This window comes from Anas platyrhynchos, chromosome 4, assembly GCF_047663525.1.
Source record: "Anas platyrhynchos isolate ZD024472 breed Pekin duck chromosome 4, IASCAAS_PekinDuck_T2T, whole genome shotgun sequence".
NCBI classification, from domain to species: domain Eukaryota; kingdom Metazoa; phylum Chordata; class Aves; order Anseriformes; family Anatidae; genus Anas; species Anas platyrhynchos.
Window position 1 is genome coordinate 77,436,478 of NC_092590.1, and position 18,220 is coordinate 77,454,697.

An 18,220-nucleotide genomic window follows, 5' to 3' on the forward strand; every position below is an offset into this window, starting at 1 on the left:
ATTGCCAATTTTAAGGAACTACTTACTATACAAAAAAGGGTAGGACAAGGTATACGGAGAGATGATATCTTGTGTTGGACCAACAAATTTAGGTGAAAAAAGAAAAAAAAGTTGTTGAGCACACAAGCCCTTCTCCAACTTTGATTTAACTGGAGGATGCGAGCAGTTTCTCCAAGTTTATTCCCACTATGTCAATCAACCTTTTTACTTTCATTCTCTTGTGCAACAAATACCTGTGTTTGGCAAGAAAGAGGCAAGCAGGAATTGTGAAAACACAGGTATTGTTCCCTCTGACAGCTGCAGGTGAATACTAACAGACCCAGGCAGAGGGCGGAGGTGATATTTGACAGCAGATGCCAACCCTAGGCAAGAGCAGGTGATATCTAAGTGATACACGCGATAAAGAAGCTGTCCCAGAGAAATTCCACAGGTGGAAACCCTTTGACTTGAGCTGGTGGGAGCAAGTCATGCTGGCAGCAACAGAGGACAATCCAGAGAGCAGTACCATGTGCTGGCTGCATCCCAAACTCAGTGAGCCTTGGAGCCAGACTGGCTTTTGGTGGCAATGCCTTGGACAGTGGCAGGCCAGTGGATGGTATCCGAATCCTCCCTGGGCGTGCTGGCAGTTGTCTGGGGCCCAGGAAAACACATGCAGATAGAAATACCATCTCCATATGGTCCAGAAGGTTTCGTAATCTCTCATCTCTGACATTTTTTTCTTCCTCCTTTGGCTACCAGAGCAGCCCAGCATTTTTAAACTGAAGCCATGATTTCATTCTCCTTCCCGGGCCTCAAGCAGAAAAGGCAAACTATAAGAAAAACGAGTTTTGTTAGAAAAATGTGTGACTGAAAGCAGACGTACACATCTTGGTCTTCAAACCATTTTCTTTCCTATGCACTCAAACCTATATCTGTTTATTACGCAGACCTCCTTCAGCTCAGGTAACTGCTGTTTTTATTTATAAATAAAAATGAACCAATAAATACAGTGAGTCAGGCTATTTCTATCTCGGTCATTGTTTACCATCGCATTAGTATACCTAAATCCTGGTTGCCTCCTTTCAAGGGAAAAATATGAATAATATGCATTTTTCGCCTTTCATTAAACAACAACAACAACAAAATACTTCTCAACTGTTGACATCTTCCTACATTTGAAACAAGGTATTAAATTAACTACCCAAGTAACTCCAAATACAGCCAGATTAATGGAGATACACAAAGGGCAAGGCTTACCCAAGAGCGCCAACATCTTCAATTTTCTCACTACTTCACCCAGCTGGAAACGAAAGGCACGATAACTTCAAACAGCACCCACATTTCTGCTCCACCCTTCCTGCTGCATATGGCATCCTTGCTGGTGTGTTCGGAAGACATCCTGATGCTTTGCCCAGGAGCTCAGGAGAAGGCTAGAGATATAACTGCGTTACTTCTTCGCTGTTAGGAATTAAGGTTTAGAAATCCTTGCAAAGCATTAGCTCGTTTTGCAGGGTAGGAAGGTATCCCTTTCTGAAGAATACATTTTCTAACCTACCCAATTAGGTAAAATGGATGAATCTTCCCAATTTTAACCATGAAGCCCTCACTGCCATGCAATGACAAACACCCCATGTTTCCAAGCTCGGTTTAGTGCCCCTGGACAGCAGCCTGCTCCTTGTGCTCATGCGAGCCCAAACGATGGTGGATGTCGGCACAAATTGAGCTGCCACTTGGATGAGCTCAGGGCACAACCCGAGCACAAGGCACAGCTCCCTTGGGTGCTCCTGCACCAGCCCTGTGTCCTAGGGGGGATCACAAAGCCTGGCTGATGGCACCCTGCTCCCCTCACCACAGCTGGGACACCCTGTACCACATGCAGCACAAGTGCTTGTTTAAAAGCCAACCAACCAACCAAAAATAAATGAAAACCGTTTATTATTATTATTTTTTTTTGATCTGATTTCAACCTTGAAGCCTCTGAGCCCATGGTGGAAACCTCTCTGTCTCCTTGTATTCTGCTCCGCTGAAGCCGCACCTTGAGCGTTGGGTTCAGTTTTGGGCCCCTCAGTCCAAGAAGGACATTGAGGTGCTGGAGCGTGGCCATGATATGAGGCTGGGGAATGGTCTGGGACACCAGTCCTGTGAGGGGTGGCTGAGGGAACTGCGGGGTTTTGGGCTGGAGGAGGCTCAGGGCAAACCCCATTGCTCTCTGCTACTGCCTGAAGGGAGCTGTGGGGAGCTCTGGTAATGGTGGGAGAAGAGGGAATGGCCTCAAGTTGTGTTAGGGGAGGTGTGGGTGGGAAACGAGGAGACATTTCTGTCAGAAAGAGCGGTCAGGGGTGGGGACGGGGTGACAGGGAGGTGGTGGAGTCACCGTCCCTGGGGGTGTTCGAGGGAAGGTGCTTGGGGACGTGGTGCTTGGGGACGTGGTGCTTGGGGACATGGTGCTTGGGGGATGTGGTGCTTGGGGACGTGGTGCTTGGGGCCACAGTTCAGCGGGCAACACCGGGGTCGATCCGTGAGGGCTCCCCCACCCCTCACTCCACCATTCCAAGCACCAACCGCCTGGGAACAACATGGCGGGGTGCTGGGGTGGTGGTGGTGGGGGGGGCACAAGATGGCGGAGGGGTGGGGGGGGCACCCCCTCACGCTCCCCGCGCCAACGAGTGACGTCACCGGCGGCGGCCGGGCGGCGGCAACGGCGGCACCGCCTCCCCCCCCCCCCCCATTTCCCCACCCCCCCGCCCCGTTCCCCTCCCTCCCCTCCCTCCTCCCGCCCCCTCCCGGCCACCGTAGCGGCGGCGGCGGCGGCGGAAGCCCCCTCAGCGGCCACCGTCCCGGGAGGCCCCCGCGGCGGATGGGCCGCGTCGTCCCGGCCGGCATTCGGCAGATGGCTCGGGAGCTTTCAGCGTTTCTTCACCCGGTTACCCGGGCCGGGTGGAGGTTGTTACCTCCTTTTTTTTTGTTTTGGGTTCTTTTAGGACCGGCCGGGCCCTTTTTCGGTGCAGCCGGTGCCGCCGGAGCTTCTGAAGAAGCGGCGGTTTTGGCGGCGGCTTTAGGGAAGGAATGCGACAAACCCTGCGCCAACGGTGGGCGCTGCCAGCCGGCCAGCGGGCAGTGCGAGTGTCAGCCCGGCTGGGTGGGAGACCAGTGCCAGCACTGCGGGGGCCGCTTCAGGTCAGTACCGGGAATTTTTGGGGTTGGGGGGGGCACCGGGAATTGGGGGGGGGCACCGGGAACCTGTGGCCTTGAGGGGGTCCGGGGGGAGCTGAGGGAGAGGGAGGGGAGCGAGGCTGGGGGCTGTGGTAGGGTTGGGGGGTGTGGAGGGGTTGTGAGAAGGGGGTTGGGGGGGTTTTGGGGGGTTTCGTAGGGTAATAGGGGTGTGGTGGGGTGAGGGGGGGTGTGGTGGGGTAAGGGGGAGTATAGGGTGGCCCCCCTATGGGGTGGATCTAGGGGGGGTGTGGGGTGGCCCCTTTATGGGGTGGTCCCCGTGGGGGGGTCGGCTGTGGGGTGGTCCCCTCTGGAGTGGTTCCCGTGGAGGGGGTTGTTTGTGGGGCGGCCCCAGAAGGGATGAGCCCTGAGGGGGGTCTGTTGGGGGTCCCCCTAAGGGGGGCCCCCGTTAGTGGGGGTCGCCTCTGGGGTGGTCCCTGGTGGGATGACCCCGGGAAGGGTTTGTGGGGCAGCCCCATAAGGCGTGGTCCCCACAAGGGGAGACGTTGTTTGTGGGGTGGTCTCCTATGGGGTAGCCCCCTGGGTGAGGTCTGTGGGGTGGCCCCTGATGAGATGGTCCTGGGGTGGTGTCTGTTGGGGGATCCCTTAAGGGATGAGCCCTGGAGACGGTCTGTGGGGTGGCCCCCTATGGGATGACCCCAATGGGGGGCTGTGGGGGGGGTGATCGGTGGGGTGGCCCCTTATGGGGTAGCCCCACAGGCAGCATCATCTATGGGGTGGCCCCCTATGGGATGCCCCGGTGGGGGGTCTATGGGGTGGCCCCTGGCTACTGGGGTGTGGCAGGGTTGGGGGGAGGAGGAGAAGGAAAGGGGCCAGGGCCACTTGGGATTTGGGTGTAAGGCCTAGGGGCAGCAGGGGTTGGGTGCCCCCCCCCCGCTGGCTCTGCCCAGCAATGGGGTCTCAGGGGGGTGGGGATGGATCCAGGGGGTGCGGGGTGTGGGAGCAGTAGGGTGAGAGGATGGGGTGCTGATCCTGCAGGGAGGGGCAGGAGCAAGGGAGGAGGATTTGGGGTGTTAAAGGTCTGCAGGGGAACCTTCACCATCAGCGGTGAGGCTGAAGGGTTGGGGCTGTGTAGGGGCAGGGGGCTGTGGGTGTAGGGCTGCATGTAGGGGCGCATCTGGGTGTAGGGCTGAGCGTGTTAGGGGGGAAAACTGGGTGATGGTAGCGCACAGGGGGAGTAATGGGGTTTTAGGAGCTCTGAAAAGTGAGAAGGGGTTGGGGAAGGTGTGGGGGCTGCGATTGTAGAGGGTTTGGGATTTCTATGGAGACGGCTGTGGTCAGAGGCAGGTGGAAGAAGCAAGTGTGGGGCCGGTTTCTGGGTAGGGACAGAGGTAGGGGAAGCTGTGGGGTGCAGCTGGGGGGTAGGATCTGGCTTGGAGAGGGAGAGGAGGGGTGCACGAGCAGCTTTTGGGGCTGGTGGGAGTGGTGCTGGTGCCTGGGGAGGGCCGGGGGTGGTGGCTGGGAGCTGCTGGGCCGCCTGCGGGACTGAGAGGAGGGGTGTGCTGACGGGGCTCTGAGGTGGGCTGTGTGGCTGGCGTCTGTCCCACAGGGCGAGGAGTGGGAGATCTGTCTGGAAGCATGTTGGAAATGTGCCCTGCCTGCTCTGGAAGCTTTTATTTCCAGCCGAATTGTCCGTAAAGATGGTGAAGTGTCCGTGAGGTGGTTACCTGCTTCGGTTTCGGCAGCTGTGGCAGCGAGAGGCAGCGCGTGGCCGCGTGTGTTCGGTGACTTCTCAGCAGGGCTGGTGCTTCGGGGAAAGAAAAAAAAAAAGGAAATGGAAAAAAAAAAAAAGGCCGATTGTCCTGGGTAGAGCTTGCTTCTGAGACAGCTCCTCGTGGAAAGCACCAGGCACCCCCTCCAGTGACGCTCGGGGGAAGGGGAGCCGCGTGGATGAGATGAGAGAGACTTTGAGGGATTTCCGAGTTGATTCTGCTGGTTTTTTATTTGGAGTTTTGTTTGTATCTGTTTGCAGCTAATTGGGAAGAGGGTTTGGAAGGGATCTGTGCCTGGCCGGGCAGGCTCTGGAAGCTGAGAGCTTCCTTTTCAAGGGTTTTAGCCAGTGTCATGAGAAGTATTTTCTTCTGGTTAATTTTCTCCTAGTATTTTATTCTAGATAAGTGTTTTCTTCTGGTTGAGAAGGGTGCACTTCAGAATAGCCGCTTGCTGTTACCTTCCTCGAGCACTTGAGGACATTTGGACGTTTAAGGGGACCAGATGTGAATAGAGGCAAAGGCTTTTTTGGGTAGCACAAGTGGGGCTGCTGAGTACAAACGAGTTGGTTTATTTTCACTGCTAACTGCTCGTCTTCCTTGATAAAGCTGCTTATTCCTCTTTCAACCCCAATTCCAGCGTAAAATTTTGGCTGAAAATATACCGGATGTTTTTCTCTCCTGCTGTTCTGTTCCGCTGTTTGTTTGTTTACCGGTGAGCTGAAGTTTCTAGTCATCTTTTTAGACTTTGAGCTCTAAGAAAAGTGCCAGCGAGTGTTCTTGAGCAACGTTCAGAGCTCTGCGGTCACAGCTCTCCCCTGCCTCGGACTTACTGTCCCGTCAGCAATGGCACCGCAGCTTTTTTGGTGTGTTTCTCCAGAGCTTGGCTTCAAAAAGATTGGTTTTCGACCCGTAGGGATGGATGGGAAGCGTGAGGGCAGGTGAAAATTTATTTCCAAGCGTGGTATATCCCACATGCTTATCTACCTGATGGTGAAATGCAATTAAAGTGGGCACGTTAATCGCCCTGCTCTTTATCTGGGTGTTGATGGTGACTGCGTTCGTGGCCTTGGCTGGTTTATGGTGTGCACTGGAGTTGTGATGCTGTGCCCTGTGTTACAGGCTGCTCATACTTGATATCAGGCAAGTCTTTGTACTTATACTGTGGTAAGAAACGTGCACCATTTTCTTTCTTGTTTCACCCAAAACGCAGGAGGGGAGACGCCGTGCGGTGCAGCGCTGGTCTCACGTGGAGGTGTTTGTGTGTTTTTCCTCAGGATGCCTGCTGTTCTGGCTCAAAAAGGAAGCCACGCATAAATGCACCTGCACGTGGTCTTGGTGATAATTTGTACTTCTAGGAAAATGAAGAAAACGCCCATTTTTGCGCGGCTGAAGGGTGGGCAGGCAGAGGAGCGAGGTGTGAGCCGTTCCGGGCGGCCTGTTTTTCGAGGCGAGGAGCCAGCTACCTGAATTCTTTCGAGGCAGAGCCCGAGAGCGTGGCTTTCCACAGAGCTGCGGCAGAAAATGTAGGGCACGCCTGGCGTGCTCCTGTCCTCTGCTGCTGCCCTGCTGCCTGGTGCCAGGCTCCTGCTCGAGGGAGGTGCAGCACCAGGTGCTTTGCTCAGCACTCGGTGCCTCCAAGGGAATCGTTTCGGCTGGCTGCAGAGGGAGGGAGGGCACAGGTTACGAGGTGACCGCTGTTCTACGCAGGTTTCTTGGCCAAAAATTGGAGAGGATTAGATGAACTCTCAAGGTGCTACCTTCTGGGAAGGTGGCTGGATGCTAGCGGTGTCGGTAGGCGCGCTGCTGGGCGATTTGGTGTACGATCCTAGCAGCAAAAACGAACAGACTCTGTGTTGTATATAATTAGACACCAAATGTTTCCAGAAAACCAGGGTTTTGTGTGTAAGGGCGCTGCTTCTCTCCTTTCATGGTAATCCTTTTTTTGCTTTTTTTTGAGGTGGGAGATGGAAAACGTGAAGCGGTGCTTAGCAATGGAACGTGGCAGTGGGGGGGGAAAAAAAATAAAGATTAGGGTGTATCTTTGAAACTACCACTTTATTAATTTAATGGAGGCAGTTTGGGGCTGCTGATTGAATGTTATTAGGGACTCTGTGGTTACACGCTCTCCTTGGCCAAAGAATATTGCAGTAAAAGGAATTTTCTCCCTAGATGATTTGGGTAGATCGTAACCTGTGAGAGCTGCAAGTTAGCAAAGGACTGTCACGGGTCCCGTTCTTAAATAAATGGGAATTTGGTCAACAGCTACTGCACAAATTCGCTGTCTTTAAGGAGCTACCTGATGCAGTTCAGAGCTTCATGAAAGTCAGAAAGCTACTTAATATATTAGAGGTTGTTGGCAATTTGAATCAAATCAGTTTAAGTGCTCAAATTAGATTTGGGTGTTGTGTTTGTGCCTGATCCCAGCTCCACTGCTCTCTTTTCATTAGGGCATTATCGTGCGTTTAAAATTCTTTTCTCTTCCATGGTGCTGTGCGAAAGGCTCCCTCCAACGACGTGCCCTGGTGGTAAGAGAGTGGGCTATGCGAGCTGGAAATGTCTAAGCAGGATGAGCTTCCAGGAAAACATTGGGGGAAGAAAAAAGCCTACTTAAATGGTTTAATTTAGATCTCGGAGGCATTATTTACAAGTTTGGATTTTGAAAATTTGCTCGGAGGTGTGTGAATATGTCTGTGTGTATATATATCTGTCTGTCTATGGGTTTATGTGGTCTGTCCGTGGAGAGAGAAACTCTTGGTTGATGTTTCATCCTCATTCTCGCCGTTCTGTTGTTAATCTGTGGATGGAAAGGCTGCTATTTTACTAGAGTTCGAAGAAAAAAGGTTCATCTCTGAAACAATTCAATGCTTTTCACATACCTAGGAGGCTCTGCACTTCTTGCTTTGTGGCCAGCACGTTTATTTGCCTGGCCTCAGTTATTTAATGCTTGCAGTAAGCTCACTTCTACTTCACAGCGTGCTCTACAGCGAGGAGAGGACAGCAGGCAATGCAGGACAGTAAAACAGTGCAGAGGGGGCTGGATCTTTGTCACCTCTGCCTCATGCCCACCGAGCACCTTCCCCTTTGAGCATTTAGGTGCTGGAATCGCCGAGCAGCTCACAGCCTCAGCCTGCGGGTGCGAGGAGCAGGACCAGTGGCTGTCTGCTTGCTGGAGTGTGGCTGAGCTTTGGGACCTATGGGGGTGATGGAGCAGGTAGGGGGAACCTTGTTGTGCCTGCCAAGTCCAGGAGCACGCCTTGGACCTGAGCACCAGCATCTCCTTGTCTTCAGCAGTCCTCACAAAAGACATTTGTGTCCCATTTCTCTCTTGGAATACCAGGGAACAGCCACCTGTATCAGGTCAGCAGAAGTTGTCTGATGCTCCTCTAGTTTTTTCCATTATTTCACAGGCTCTGTTGCTTCTTTCACCATGGATCCAAAATAAACTCGCGTTGAGCTGGGTGTTCGTTACCATCTTACTCAATTTACAATCAACAGAAGTGATTTTATTGAAATTTCACCAAATGACTGAGTCTCCACAGAAATGGCATTTTATTATAAGTCTTCAAAAGAACCGGGAGGTGCTCTTATCGTGCGCCCTCGTGAAGTTAAGCAATGCTTGGAAGGCAGGTGGCAGATCTCAGTTTCCCGGCTTGTTCCTCTGAAGCTTTGATGAGCAATCAAATTTCAGACCATGAACTTCCAGTGCGTAACGTAAGTGTCTGTGATGATCCATGCTGAAAATCCTCTCTATCCTGAGATAATGCTGCTGCTGACCAACCTGCTGGATTACCGCATTAATTAACGATACCCTTGGGTGCTCTTTTCTTAAACAGTTTGCCGGAAGAATTTTTTTTTCCAATTTGAAGTTCCAAGCACGGCACTTGGAGTTAGCTTCTTGATCTTGTAGAGCTTTGCTTTTTTTTTTTTTTTCTTCTGTGCTCAACATTTTCTCTGCAAGGAGTTCTTTAGGAGCTCTTAAATCACATCTTCTAAAATGTAGTGGAAAAAATACAGAAAAAATACAGAAGATGGGGTTCAGAATTGTGTGATTTTGTAAGTAAAGGGGTTTTAGAAGGGGAGGAAACCAATACAAACTGGAGCTCACCCTAAGATGGACTGCAAGAATCTTCTTAGCAGTATTTTATTCTTGTATAGCCGAGGTCTGCCTGCGAAATCTCTGCAGTGCATTGAAAGTGGGGCTGGAAGATTTGATAAGCAATAGCGCAGCACAGAATGAAGATGACAATTTACCTTTCGGCATGGCTTTGAATCAAACAGTCGTGAAGTCATGAAATACTGAACCAGAGACGATTAATGGTTTGGGTTTCCTGCTTTTGTTCCTTTGTTTATGGCAGATCCACGTGGAGTTCCCTTGGACACGAGACCGCCACAAACGTCCTCCCCTCCCTTTGCTTAAAATAAATATTTATTTTACATCTTTCTGGGCAAACGGAGATGCAGGTTGCTGCACGGGTTTCAGTAGATGGGATTCAGGGCATGATTTTGGCTTCTAGAGCCTTAAATCCTTGGGATTCTGACAATGGGAGGGATCCTTCCTGGTGAAATCATGAAGGATGGCAAGAGACCTGACCTGCACACTGAGCAGTCTGGAAGTTAAAATCCGATGAGCTAAATTTAGCACAGCAGAATGGCAGATTTTTAGAATAACGTTTTAAAGGAAACGGACTTGGTATTTCGGGCTGATAATGGCCTTTGTCATGTGGAACAGATTTCAGTGTTAGGCTGATCAGCTGAGCGATGTTCCTGATAACGAAGAGCAGCTGATGGCCAGATCAGATGGCTTGAAATACTTCTAGAATGAAGTGGGGGCTGCTTGAAGTTTCAGGTACCAGTTGTGGTTTCCTTGGGTAAATCTGCTTCCCGCAGAGTCCCCAGTCAGAGTTTTCAGTTCTCTGAAAATGCAGAAGCAGAATCCAAGTGATGCAAGGGTGATTGTGCTAGCTGGGGTTTTCCACTGTCTAAAACTTTTATTTTTCCCCCCTCTCCTGCCAAGCCTGCTGAGCTCGTAGCTGCAGAACAAACAGCGCTGCCTTACACCATGCTCCACATCTTGGACATGCTTCACAGGTGTTACAAAAACCCATGTAGAGGTTGTTGCTTCAGGTAGGTAGGGAGGGCATTGCGCACACTACTAAGGATGAAAACAATCCTTAATGTCTTTCAGCACTGCCCAGGGCAGACGGGTTTTGTGTGGAGACCTGAGGATGCGTGAATGCAGCTGTGAAAATCCCACTTTTTCTCTTATTTGTTGTTCTCTTTGTATCTCCTGTTTCTCAGAAGCCTTAGTTTTTATTTGCTAGCTTCTGTAGCCTGAAAGGACAGATAATAAGCGAGGCTAAGGTAGGAAAACACCCTTTTGAAGAGTTTCTTATTAGTCAGTGTTTGTATTGCATGAAAATTTAATATCCGTCTCCGAGGTGGTGCTTGTCTGCTTAGGGTATAAAAGCTTGGCGCGGATGAATTAGCATTTCTGTAAACCCATTTATGAACCCGAATGCAGAAGGTGAGGAGCATTGTTCCGTTCTGAAAATGTAGGTTGGAGTTAACCTTATTTCGTTGTCAAGCGAGAGAAAAACGGCGGCTTCAATTACGGTGCTTTTTGAAGCTGTGGTCGCCTTTCTCCCTGCTGCTTTTCACTCATTAGTATTGCCACGAACAAAAAAAAATAAATGATGCTTCCAGGGTCTCTTGCTTTGGTGAGTTACTGCTGGTGTAACGCGTGGCTGGGTGAGTGTGGGTTTATTTTCAGCATCCTTGCACGTGTGGCGTTACATCCTTCCTTTCACAGCTTTGTAGCGCTCGAAGCGTGGGTATTGTGGGGCTGCTGCCAGATATTTTCAGCCCTTATCGGCAGAAAATCTATGACCGAGGCTCACCCTGCGTGCGCGTTTTGGATTTCCTTGTTTGCCACCATCGAGAGCGTGTTTGTGTTCCTCCAAAGTAAGCTGCCCAGCACGGCTTTGTGAAAACCCTTGCTGTAGCCGCGTGTGGTGCTGGTCCTGCCCAAGTTAGGCACCTGCCTGCTTAATGATTAATTCCCGAGACCCCATTAATGCAGCCCGCAGGCCATCACGTGAATTTTTCCAGCAACCTCTGTGCTGAGGTTCTCCGCTATCTGCATTTGCACCAAACTTTGCTCTTCTGCGTCATCGGCGGCGGTGATTCCAAGAAAAAACTCCGCAGCCGCTGCAAGACCGGAGCTGCCAAGGAGCACGGGGTGAAATGCTGACTGCAGGGCAGCAGGAGGAGGCTCAGGGTAAACCTCCTGTGATCCTTGCAATCGAGGTTCTTAGAAAAAATGTTCTGCCCTGGCAGGATTGCAGGCAGGCATCGCAAGCTGCTTGTTCAGCTGGAGGAGAAGCACCACGCTGCAAATAACACGTTGGGAAATAATTCCTTGTGAGGTCACTCAAGGCTCTGTGGCTTTTATATTTTTTTTTTTCAAACTGAGATTGGGAACGGGAATAATTGTGGCTGGTTGCTTGTGTATTACGTGAAAAATTTGGTGCTGAATTCCTGGTGCGAGATGGGCTCTGTGCTTCCAGATGCATTTATTTATTTATAGCTGCAGCCTGACAGAGTTGGTGCTTTTGTTAACTGCTTGATTTATGGCACTCAGCCTCATCACCGGGAGTCATTTAAATATGGGTCAGTCGGCGTCTGCTTCTCACAAGCACAGGTTGGGGAGATTCTTTAAATTTGGTGTTTTTCATTTGGGGAACTGTGACGGGTGTTTAAACATGCCCTCGCTCAACTATTGGAGGATGAATCATTTGGAGGAGGTGTTGGAGTAGTTCAGAGTCAAAACCAGAACTTGACTTCTTGCCTCTGCACATTTTTTCTAAACCATCCGTTCTAATGCTGCTGGGAATTTGTTTTTTAGAGGATATGCTGATAATTTTTTCGCTTGTTTTGTCTGGATTTGTACCGGGAGCCTGAAACTCCAACCTGTGCATAACGTAGCAGTCCACGAATGCCTGGCCTGACGTTGTTTGCTGCTATTCCCAGCAACCTGAGCTGTCAAAGATTTCTGGGGCAGCAGGCACATGTGCCAATTTGTGCATAAATCCCTGCTGCAAACAGCAGAGCTCGCAGCTTGCATGCAGGTCTGGGTTTGGGGTGTAAAGTGGGGGCAATTTGGTGGGAATTGGGATTGTGTGGTTGGTTCGTGAAGCTGTAGGGACTTGGTAACCCGTAACTTTTCCTTCTATTACAGTGGAAAAAGGGCGAAGGGACTCGGGTCCTGAAAAGGCAAAGGCAATGAACAAAAAAACAGCTGGAGTTGGCACAGCAGTTGTTCTTCAAAATCGGGCCATTTCTTCAAAACTTCTTCGAGGTGAAGCCTGGGCTGGTTTCTGTTCCTCAGCCAACAGTGCAGGCAGCTGTTCTCCCTGGTCCACATCTCCTGATGGTTTGTTTTTAAGCAAACACTCAGTATTTATATTGCTGTAAGGCATGGAAGCCTTGTCTCAAAGTGAAGGGTGCTATCGCAGCCAGCGTTGGCTTTTTGCTTCCTCCTTGGCTTTGCCAAAACTCCCAAGTGCTGCCGTATCACTCGATCTGCCTTTAGCCTTGAAGACCTTCAGGGTGCAGCATCACCAATAGTAGGGTGCAATACTTCCTACTTCTAGCAATCGGGCAGGAACACAGCTCATCATCTGATTTCTTGGTTTACCCTCCTTATCTATGAAACAAGGATGAGTTATTAAAGAGAGATGTTGAAAAATGTTCTGATGGTGGCGTTATTCATGCAGTGATGTGGCGGTTTCAAAGGACGTTGTGGTTGTTCTGCATGGCAACTGGTATCCAACTTCTTTGTCTGTACTGTCCTACAAAAGAAATGTGGTTAATGTTACTATAAATACGCCGTAATCAGCTTCACTGAGGCTTGTGAGAAGGGATATTGTATGCAAAAAGTGAGGAAGCTCAATTGGGATCTTAATTTTTCTATTCATTGCTGACAGGAATCTGTCATGTGGGATTTACCCCGATTTTCACGTGGTGGCTTCTCCCTTTATTTGCTCAGAGCTGGTCAAGGCATCAGAACATCTTTTGTGCCTGCGGTTTGCTTGTTTCCATGCGAGCTGGGTGTGTACGAGGGTGTGAAGAGGTTGTGTTGAAGACAACATCCTTTTTCTCACTCGCAGCCTCCCAAAACCAAACTTTCAGCATGTCGAGGCGCTTAAGACTGAGACATCACGGTGAGAAATGAGTGCAGGCACGAAGGTAGAGAGGCTTACTCTCTGCAGCTCCCAGGGGAGGCCCAGGGAGGTTTTCCCTTCTTTTTTGTAGGTTGATGCAACTTCACGCATCTCCTTGCATCATTGTGGGGTAAAAAACATTGGCTGTGTCATGGGACTCGGGATGTGCACGGCTGCTGTGATCTAAATAGTTCTCTTCTAGGAAGGAGCAGTGTTTCTGTGATTCCTGGAAAAAGGATTTGAGAGCTGCTGCTCGCACGATGTGTGGGGAGGAGGGAAGGGTGCTCGGCCCTGTTGCTTTGCAGACCTACTGCAGTGTGGTAAAGGTAATATGGGGTGAGCACAGACCCCAAATCTGGAGTGTTTCCTGGAAAAGAGATCAGCGTTTTCCTGTTTTCTGTTTGCCCAGAGCTGTGGCTGCTCCATCCCTGGAAATGCTCGAGGCCAGGTTTGATGGGGCTTTGAGCAACCTGGGCTGGTGAGAGGCGTCCCTGCTCATGGCAGGGGGTTGGGATTAGATGGTCTTTTAGGTCCCTTTAAACCCAAACCATTCTGTGATTCTCTTATTTTGTGTAGAGAACAGCTGAAGTCAGCCTTCAGAAAGGAATTTTGTGTTTGTTTTTTTTTTTATTGTGGATGGAAGAAGAAATACTGTAGCAGACAACTGCGTACGTGTCCATCAATTTCTGTCAACCCTGTAATGTTCCTACACTTCTTGGTGCTTTAAAGCTGTGATGGAGTCATGGGCATCAGAAATCTGCCTGGATGTTTCAGAGCTGGGGCTTCTCTTTGGGCATCAAAGCTGTCTTGTAGGATCTGAGGGCTGCCGAGGACAGGCTGGTTGCATCCCTCTGCCCCACGGGACTCCAACGCTTGAATTGCTAATTCCTGTAGTGCCTTGTAGCCTAACAGTTTCATGAATGGCTTGGCCAAAAGCAGCAAATTCTCACGGAAAAATTCAGGGTAGCTGGATGAAGGCCGCTTTCATAGCAGTGTATTTCCTCCAGCACTGACAGAACGCTTTCCATGGTATCATTGTCACATCTGAAGAGGAAATGCTGCTCGTTTTGAGGCCAGCAAATATTGTGGAGAATTCTTAAGTTCTCCTGATTTACACGTGTAAACACCCGGAGCGCTGAAACCCCTTTGGCAGTCTGGACCCTTGATGGGCTAAGGGTTTGCAGCAGGTCAGGATTGTGGCTTGGCATGAGCTGCTTTTACTTAAATGTCCAGTTAAATAATAATAAAAAAAAATAGGTGTGATTTTAATGGGGTTAAAATATCTGTATCTGTCCATCAGGATGTATCTCTCTATCCAGTGACCTTCTGGCACTTAGACCCAGAGTCTCCTTTCTGAGAAAAATAAATGACTTCGAGTAGAAATTGCTCTGCAGGGAAGAAAAGCTTTTTATAAGCTTTTACTCTTGGTCAGACGTTTTTATTATTAGCTCTTGAATACGTAGAAAAAGTCTTCAAAAACAAAATCTGGAAAATCTCAGCTCTAATTAGTTTTGTCTCTGCATATGCTGACAATTAGGAGTGGTAATTTTCTACATTTTTTTTTTTCCTTTTAGCAGTTATATTTCTGTGTCTTCTGCATAAAACTTGCAGTGTAGTAAAGCTGTGCAGTTACCTAGGTGTGGGTTTAAAATAAAGAGTTGTGCAGGTCACAACTCTTATTCCTTAGTGTATAATATCCTGTTTAAGGAACAGATTTAGGGAGGAAAGAAAACGGGTTCAGAAAACTATTGGGGAGATCGTTTGCCCAAAGGAATTTTCATATAGATAATGTTAAGTTTATTAATTATCACTTCATCCTAAAATTTTGCTGTGAGCTGCCTTTTGAGGATTACCACCCTTGGACTGTTTGGACTTCCCAACTGTCTTGGCTTTCCAGTGGTATCGACAGCAAATTGTGGTAGGTCTGAAAATGGAGAAAGGAAATCTCTGATCCTTTACAGTCAGGGTCTGTACCTTGGTTTCTTCCCTGTTTTTTGTTTTGTTTTTTTTCCCGAAGAAGCCTCACACGAGGAGGGTGCAGCACGTTTCCCTTTCGGAGCGAATTAACGTGGGCTGGAATTACAGGATTGATTTATGAACTGGTTAACTGCTTTGATGCCTAATTGATTCAGTACAGCAAGCACTTCGCAGCCCTTGCAGGCTGAGGCCGGGCTGCTGACAGCCTCCTGAAGCAAATCAGTGTTTTAGCTGTCAATCTGCAGCCGGTAATTGGGAGCTGTTTCCCACACCACTCTTTTGGGGATTGCGGAGCCCTTCCCCAGACGGGTTGTTAAACTGCAAAGCTCATCATTGGCGTTGGAGATGAGAACCTCGTACGTACGTACCCAGATCGTCTTACTTATTTGTACTGAGGGAGTGCGTAGGAGTCCTAGTCATAACATTTGGATTGTGTTTCCCCTAAAATAGTCCCCGTTGTAAGTTGTCCTGATTATTTGTAGCCACGGGACTCACGTTCACTGGTTCAAATCGAATTTTCTGGCTTTTTCATTGCTGCTCTTCTGTCTTAATGGCTCGGTGAGGTTTTGGGAAGGGCTGCTGTATTCTCTCTGTCCTTAATTCACTTTTAAAACCTTTTCTTTGTCTAAGTAGCATCAAATTTTTCTCTTGGGTCAGGATTCCCGTAATCTTTTAAGAGCAGTTTTAAACAACAGTCGGCATGAAGAGCTGGTCGTAGAAAGAAACATCAGCTGAGTCTTTGGACTGTGCAATATAGGGATGTGGAATGTCCCTTTTTAAAAATAAAGGTGAGAAGGGTGAGCTGTCTGCATACAGACCTGACAATCTGACCTTGAGAGCAAATGGGTTTTAGGGCTTGTGTTAAGGGAAGGAACGACTGAGGATGGACAGAAGGTGCCAGGTAGGGTTGCTGTTTTACATCGTGCTGTTTTAAACAAAATAATGCCTCGGCCGGAGGGCTGTGGGGTGTGTGGGGGTGGTTTTTAAGCATCCTTTAGGACCAAGGCATCTGCAGCAGGTTGCTCAATACTGCCTGGACTTGGGAAACCTGTCTGATTTGGTGTCATCCGAAGCAGTCCTGAAGCTGGAGCATTGCTACGTGGTGTGAGGGAGCTTTTCCTTCGGTGTGGGAGCTGACAGCCAAGCATCCCTCCTGTTGTGCCACTCGTGCTGCCATCGGGGGAACCAGGCACCCTCCCAGGTGACAGGGATCACAGGGAGCGTTTGGGAGAGGGAATTTGTTGGTAAGTCAGAGCTGGAACCCGATTCGGTATTTCCTCTGCTGACCTGGGTGCTGATTGCATCAGCTGGTGGTGTCACGGGGAATCCCGATGCGGAGATCCCTGCGTCACGCTGGGAAAGCAAAAGGATGAGCAAAGGGACAGAAGTGGGGTGAAAGCACTCTGCGGTGCTGTGTTACTCGTGCTGACTTACAGTAACTGGTCTTTGAATGGTTATTTGTCAGCGTGAAGCTTCTCACAAGGCCAAATGAAATAAAAAGGCAGCGAGGTAGAAGAGGGAAAACAATAATATCATTTAAAGCACCACTAAAAGCATCTCCTGCGTCACCTCCTCTAACCAGGCGGTGGGTTTCTAACCCCTTGTTACCCAAGAGGAGTGTTCAGCTCTTATTTCTAGGATGTCTGGCTGAGGTTTAACGCTTAGGGAGCCTGGCTGAGGCTTGCACTGAAGTCGTTCATGGCTATTGATCAGCAAATGCTCTCGCCTGCAGTTATTTCTCCCCAGCGTAAGGAAAAGCTAGCGTTACAGCGCGTCAGCGGTGCGAGCCACAAACGATCGCTGCAGTTACCAAAGGTTCCCTTTGCCAAGCGTGCAATGCTCGTCTTGCGATTTGGAAAAATGGAATAAATGATGTTTTTTTGACGTGAAGCAATCCCCACGTTTGATGCGGAGAGCTGGATGATTCACTGTGGCCCCAGGCGCTCTGATCCTGCTCGCTGTACAGCCCACGGAAACCTGCCTCAAGTAGGAAGCATTGCAAGCTGGAATACAGCGATCCTGGTACCTTTTGTCATGCCATCTTCCCCTTGAAAACCTATTAAATTATGTTAGAAGCCAAGATTGTGGTGGCTTTTTTATTTACGTCTTGCTTTCCAGCTCCCAGTCTAGCAGTGTAGATGGGGAAGGGGATATTTTGTTTCCTAATAGTTACTGTCTCAGTCTTTTCCCAAATGAAATATTTCCATATTACGATTTAACAGCGTGAAAAGGTTATATAAAGTCCTCTAGCCCTCTTAGTACAGAGCAGCAACCTCAAATGGAAATAATTAAAGCAAAATAATGTGGTTATGCTGTCACTCAGCGCTGGTTGGCATGGAGAGCTGCCAGCGGAGCAGGCTGGGTGCTCTCACCAGGCTTTGCTCTGCGTCAGGGTTTGAAGTTCAGCGTTTCTACCCAAAAATCCCACTTGGAGGGAAACCTGACCTTTTGAGGGGCTTAAGAGCTGGTCTGGATGTAAAATCATTTGCAGGAAGTCCATTTTTTCCTTGCTTACGATGTATTAATGTTTGTGGGGTTTGTTTTATTGAAATCCAAGGATTTCTTTGGAGCTTTCTGCTGAAAAGTGCATCTTCCACTCTCAGTGTGACAGACCCAACAGCACTCGTGGTCACTGTTTATATGATCAAGAAGTGCTTAAAGGATTGAGATGTTAATTTCAGCCAGTTTAGCTTTATTGCCTTGGAACAGTCAAATAAAATCTCACGCAGGAGGTGATGTTGCTGGGGAGGGACAGTGAAGCAATGATTAAATAGTAAATTAACTATTAAATAGATTAAATATAAATAGTAAATATACTGTTAAATAGATCAAATAGTAAATATTTGGGTGAAATTTCTGTAGGGGCACAGAAGTGCTAAGTCCCTAAAGCACTCTTTTTTTTTCCTTAGATTTATTTCCATAAATTATTTCACTTTTTTCTTGCAACCTTCCTCTTTGGGTCAAAAAGTGACCGTTTTTAATACAATTCTGAAAATCTTAGTGTGAAACGTGGCTACTACCGTAACTTTTACATATTGCTTCACTGCCCTGAGACTTTTATTTATAAAACCTCATCCTGACAGTCCCTCTGGTCAGAGG

At 49.0% G+C, this 18,220-nt stretch overlaps 1 protein-coding gene and 1 long non-coding RNA gene across 3 annotated transcripts in view; both read left to right on the plus strand.

The window, feature by feature from the left end:
• Positions 1-2,596: 2,596 nt before the first annotated feature.
• ATRN (attractin) overlaps positions 2,597-18,220 on the plus strand; it is a 145,251-nt gene continuing 129,627 nt past the window's right edge. For both annotated transcript variants that reach the window (XM_027455845.3, XM_072037910.1), the window contains exon 1: positions 2,597-3,156. In XM_027455845.3, the coding sequence (XP_027311646.3) occupies positions 2,597-3,156 (560 nt within the window). The remainder of the gene's footprint in view (positions 3,157-18,220) is intronic.
• On the plus strand, positions 4,873-17,002 carry LOC140002521 (uncharacterized). Its single transcript, XR_011809296.1, has 3 exons — positions 4,873-11,199; positions 12,160-16,365; positions 16,854-17,002. It is a non-coding gene; the product is annotated as an uncharacterized lncRNA (long non-coding RNA).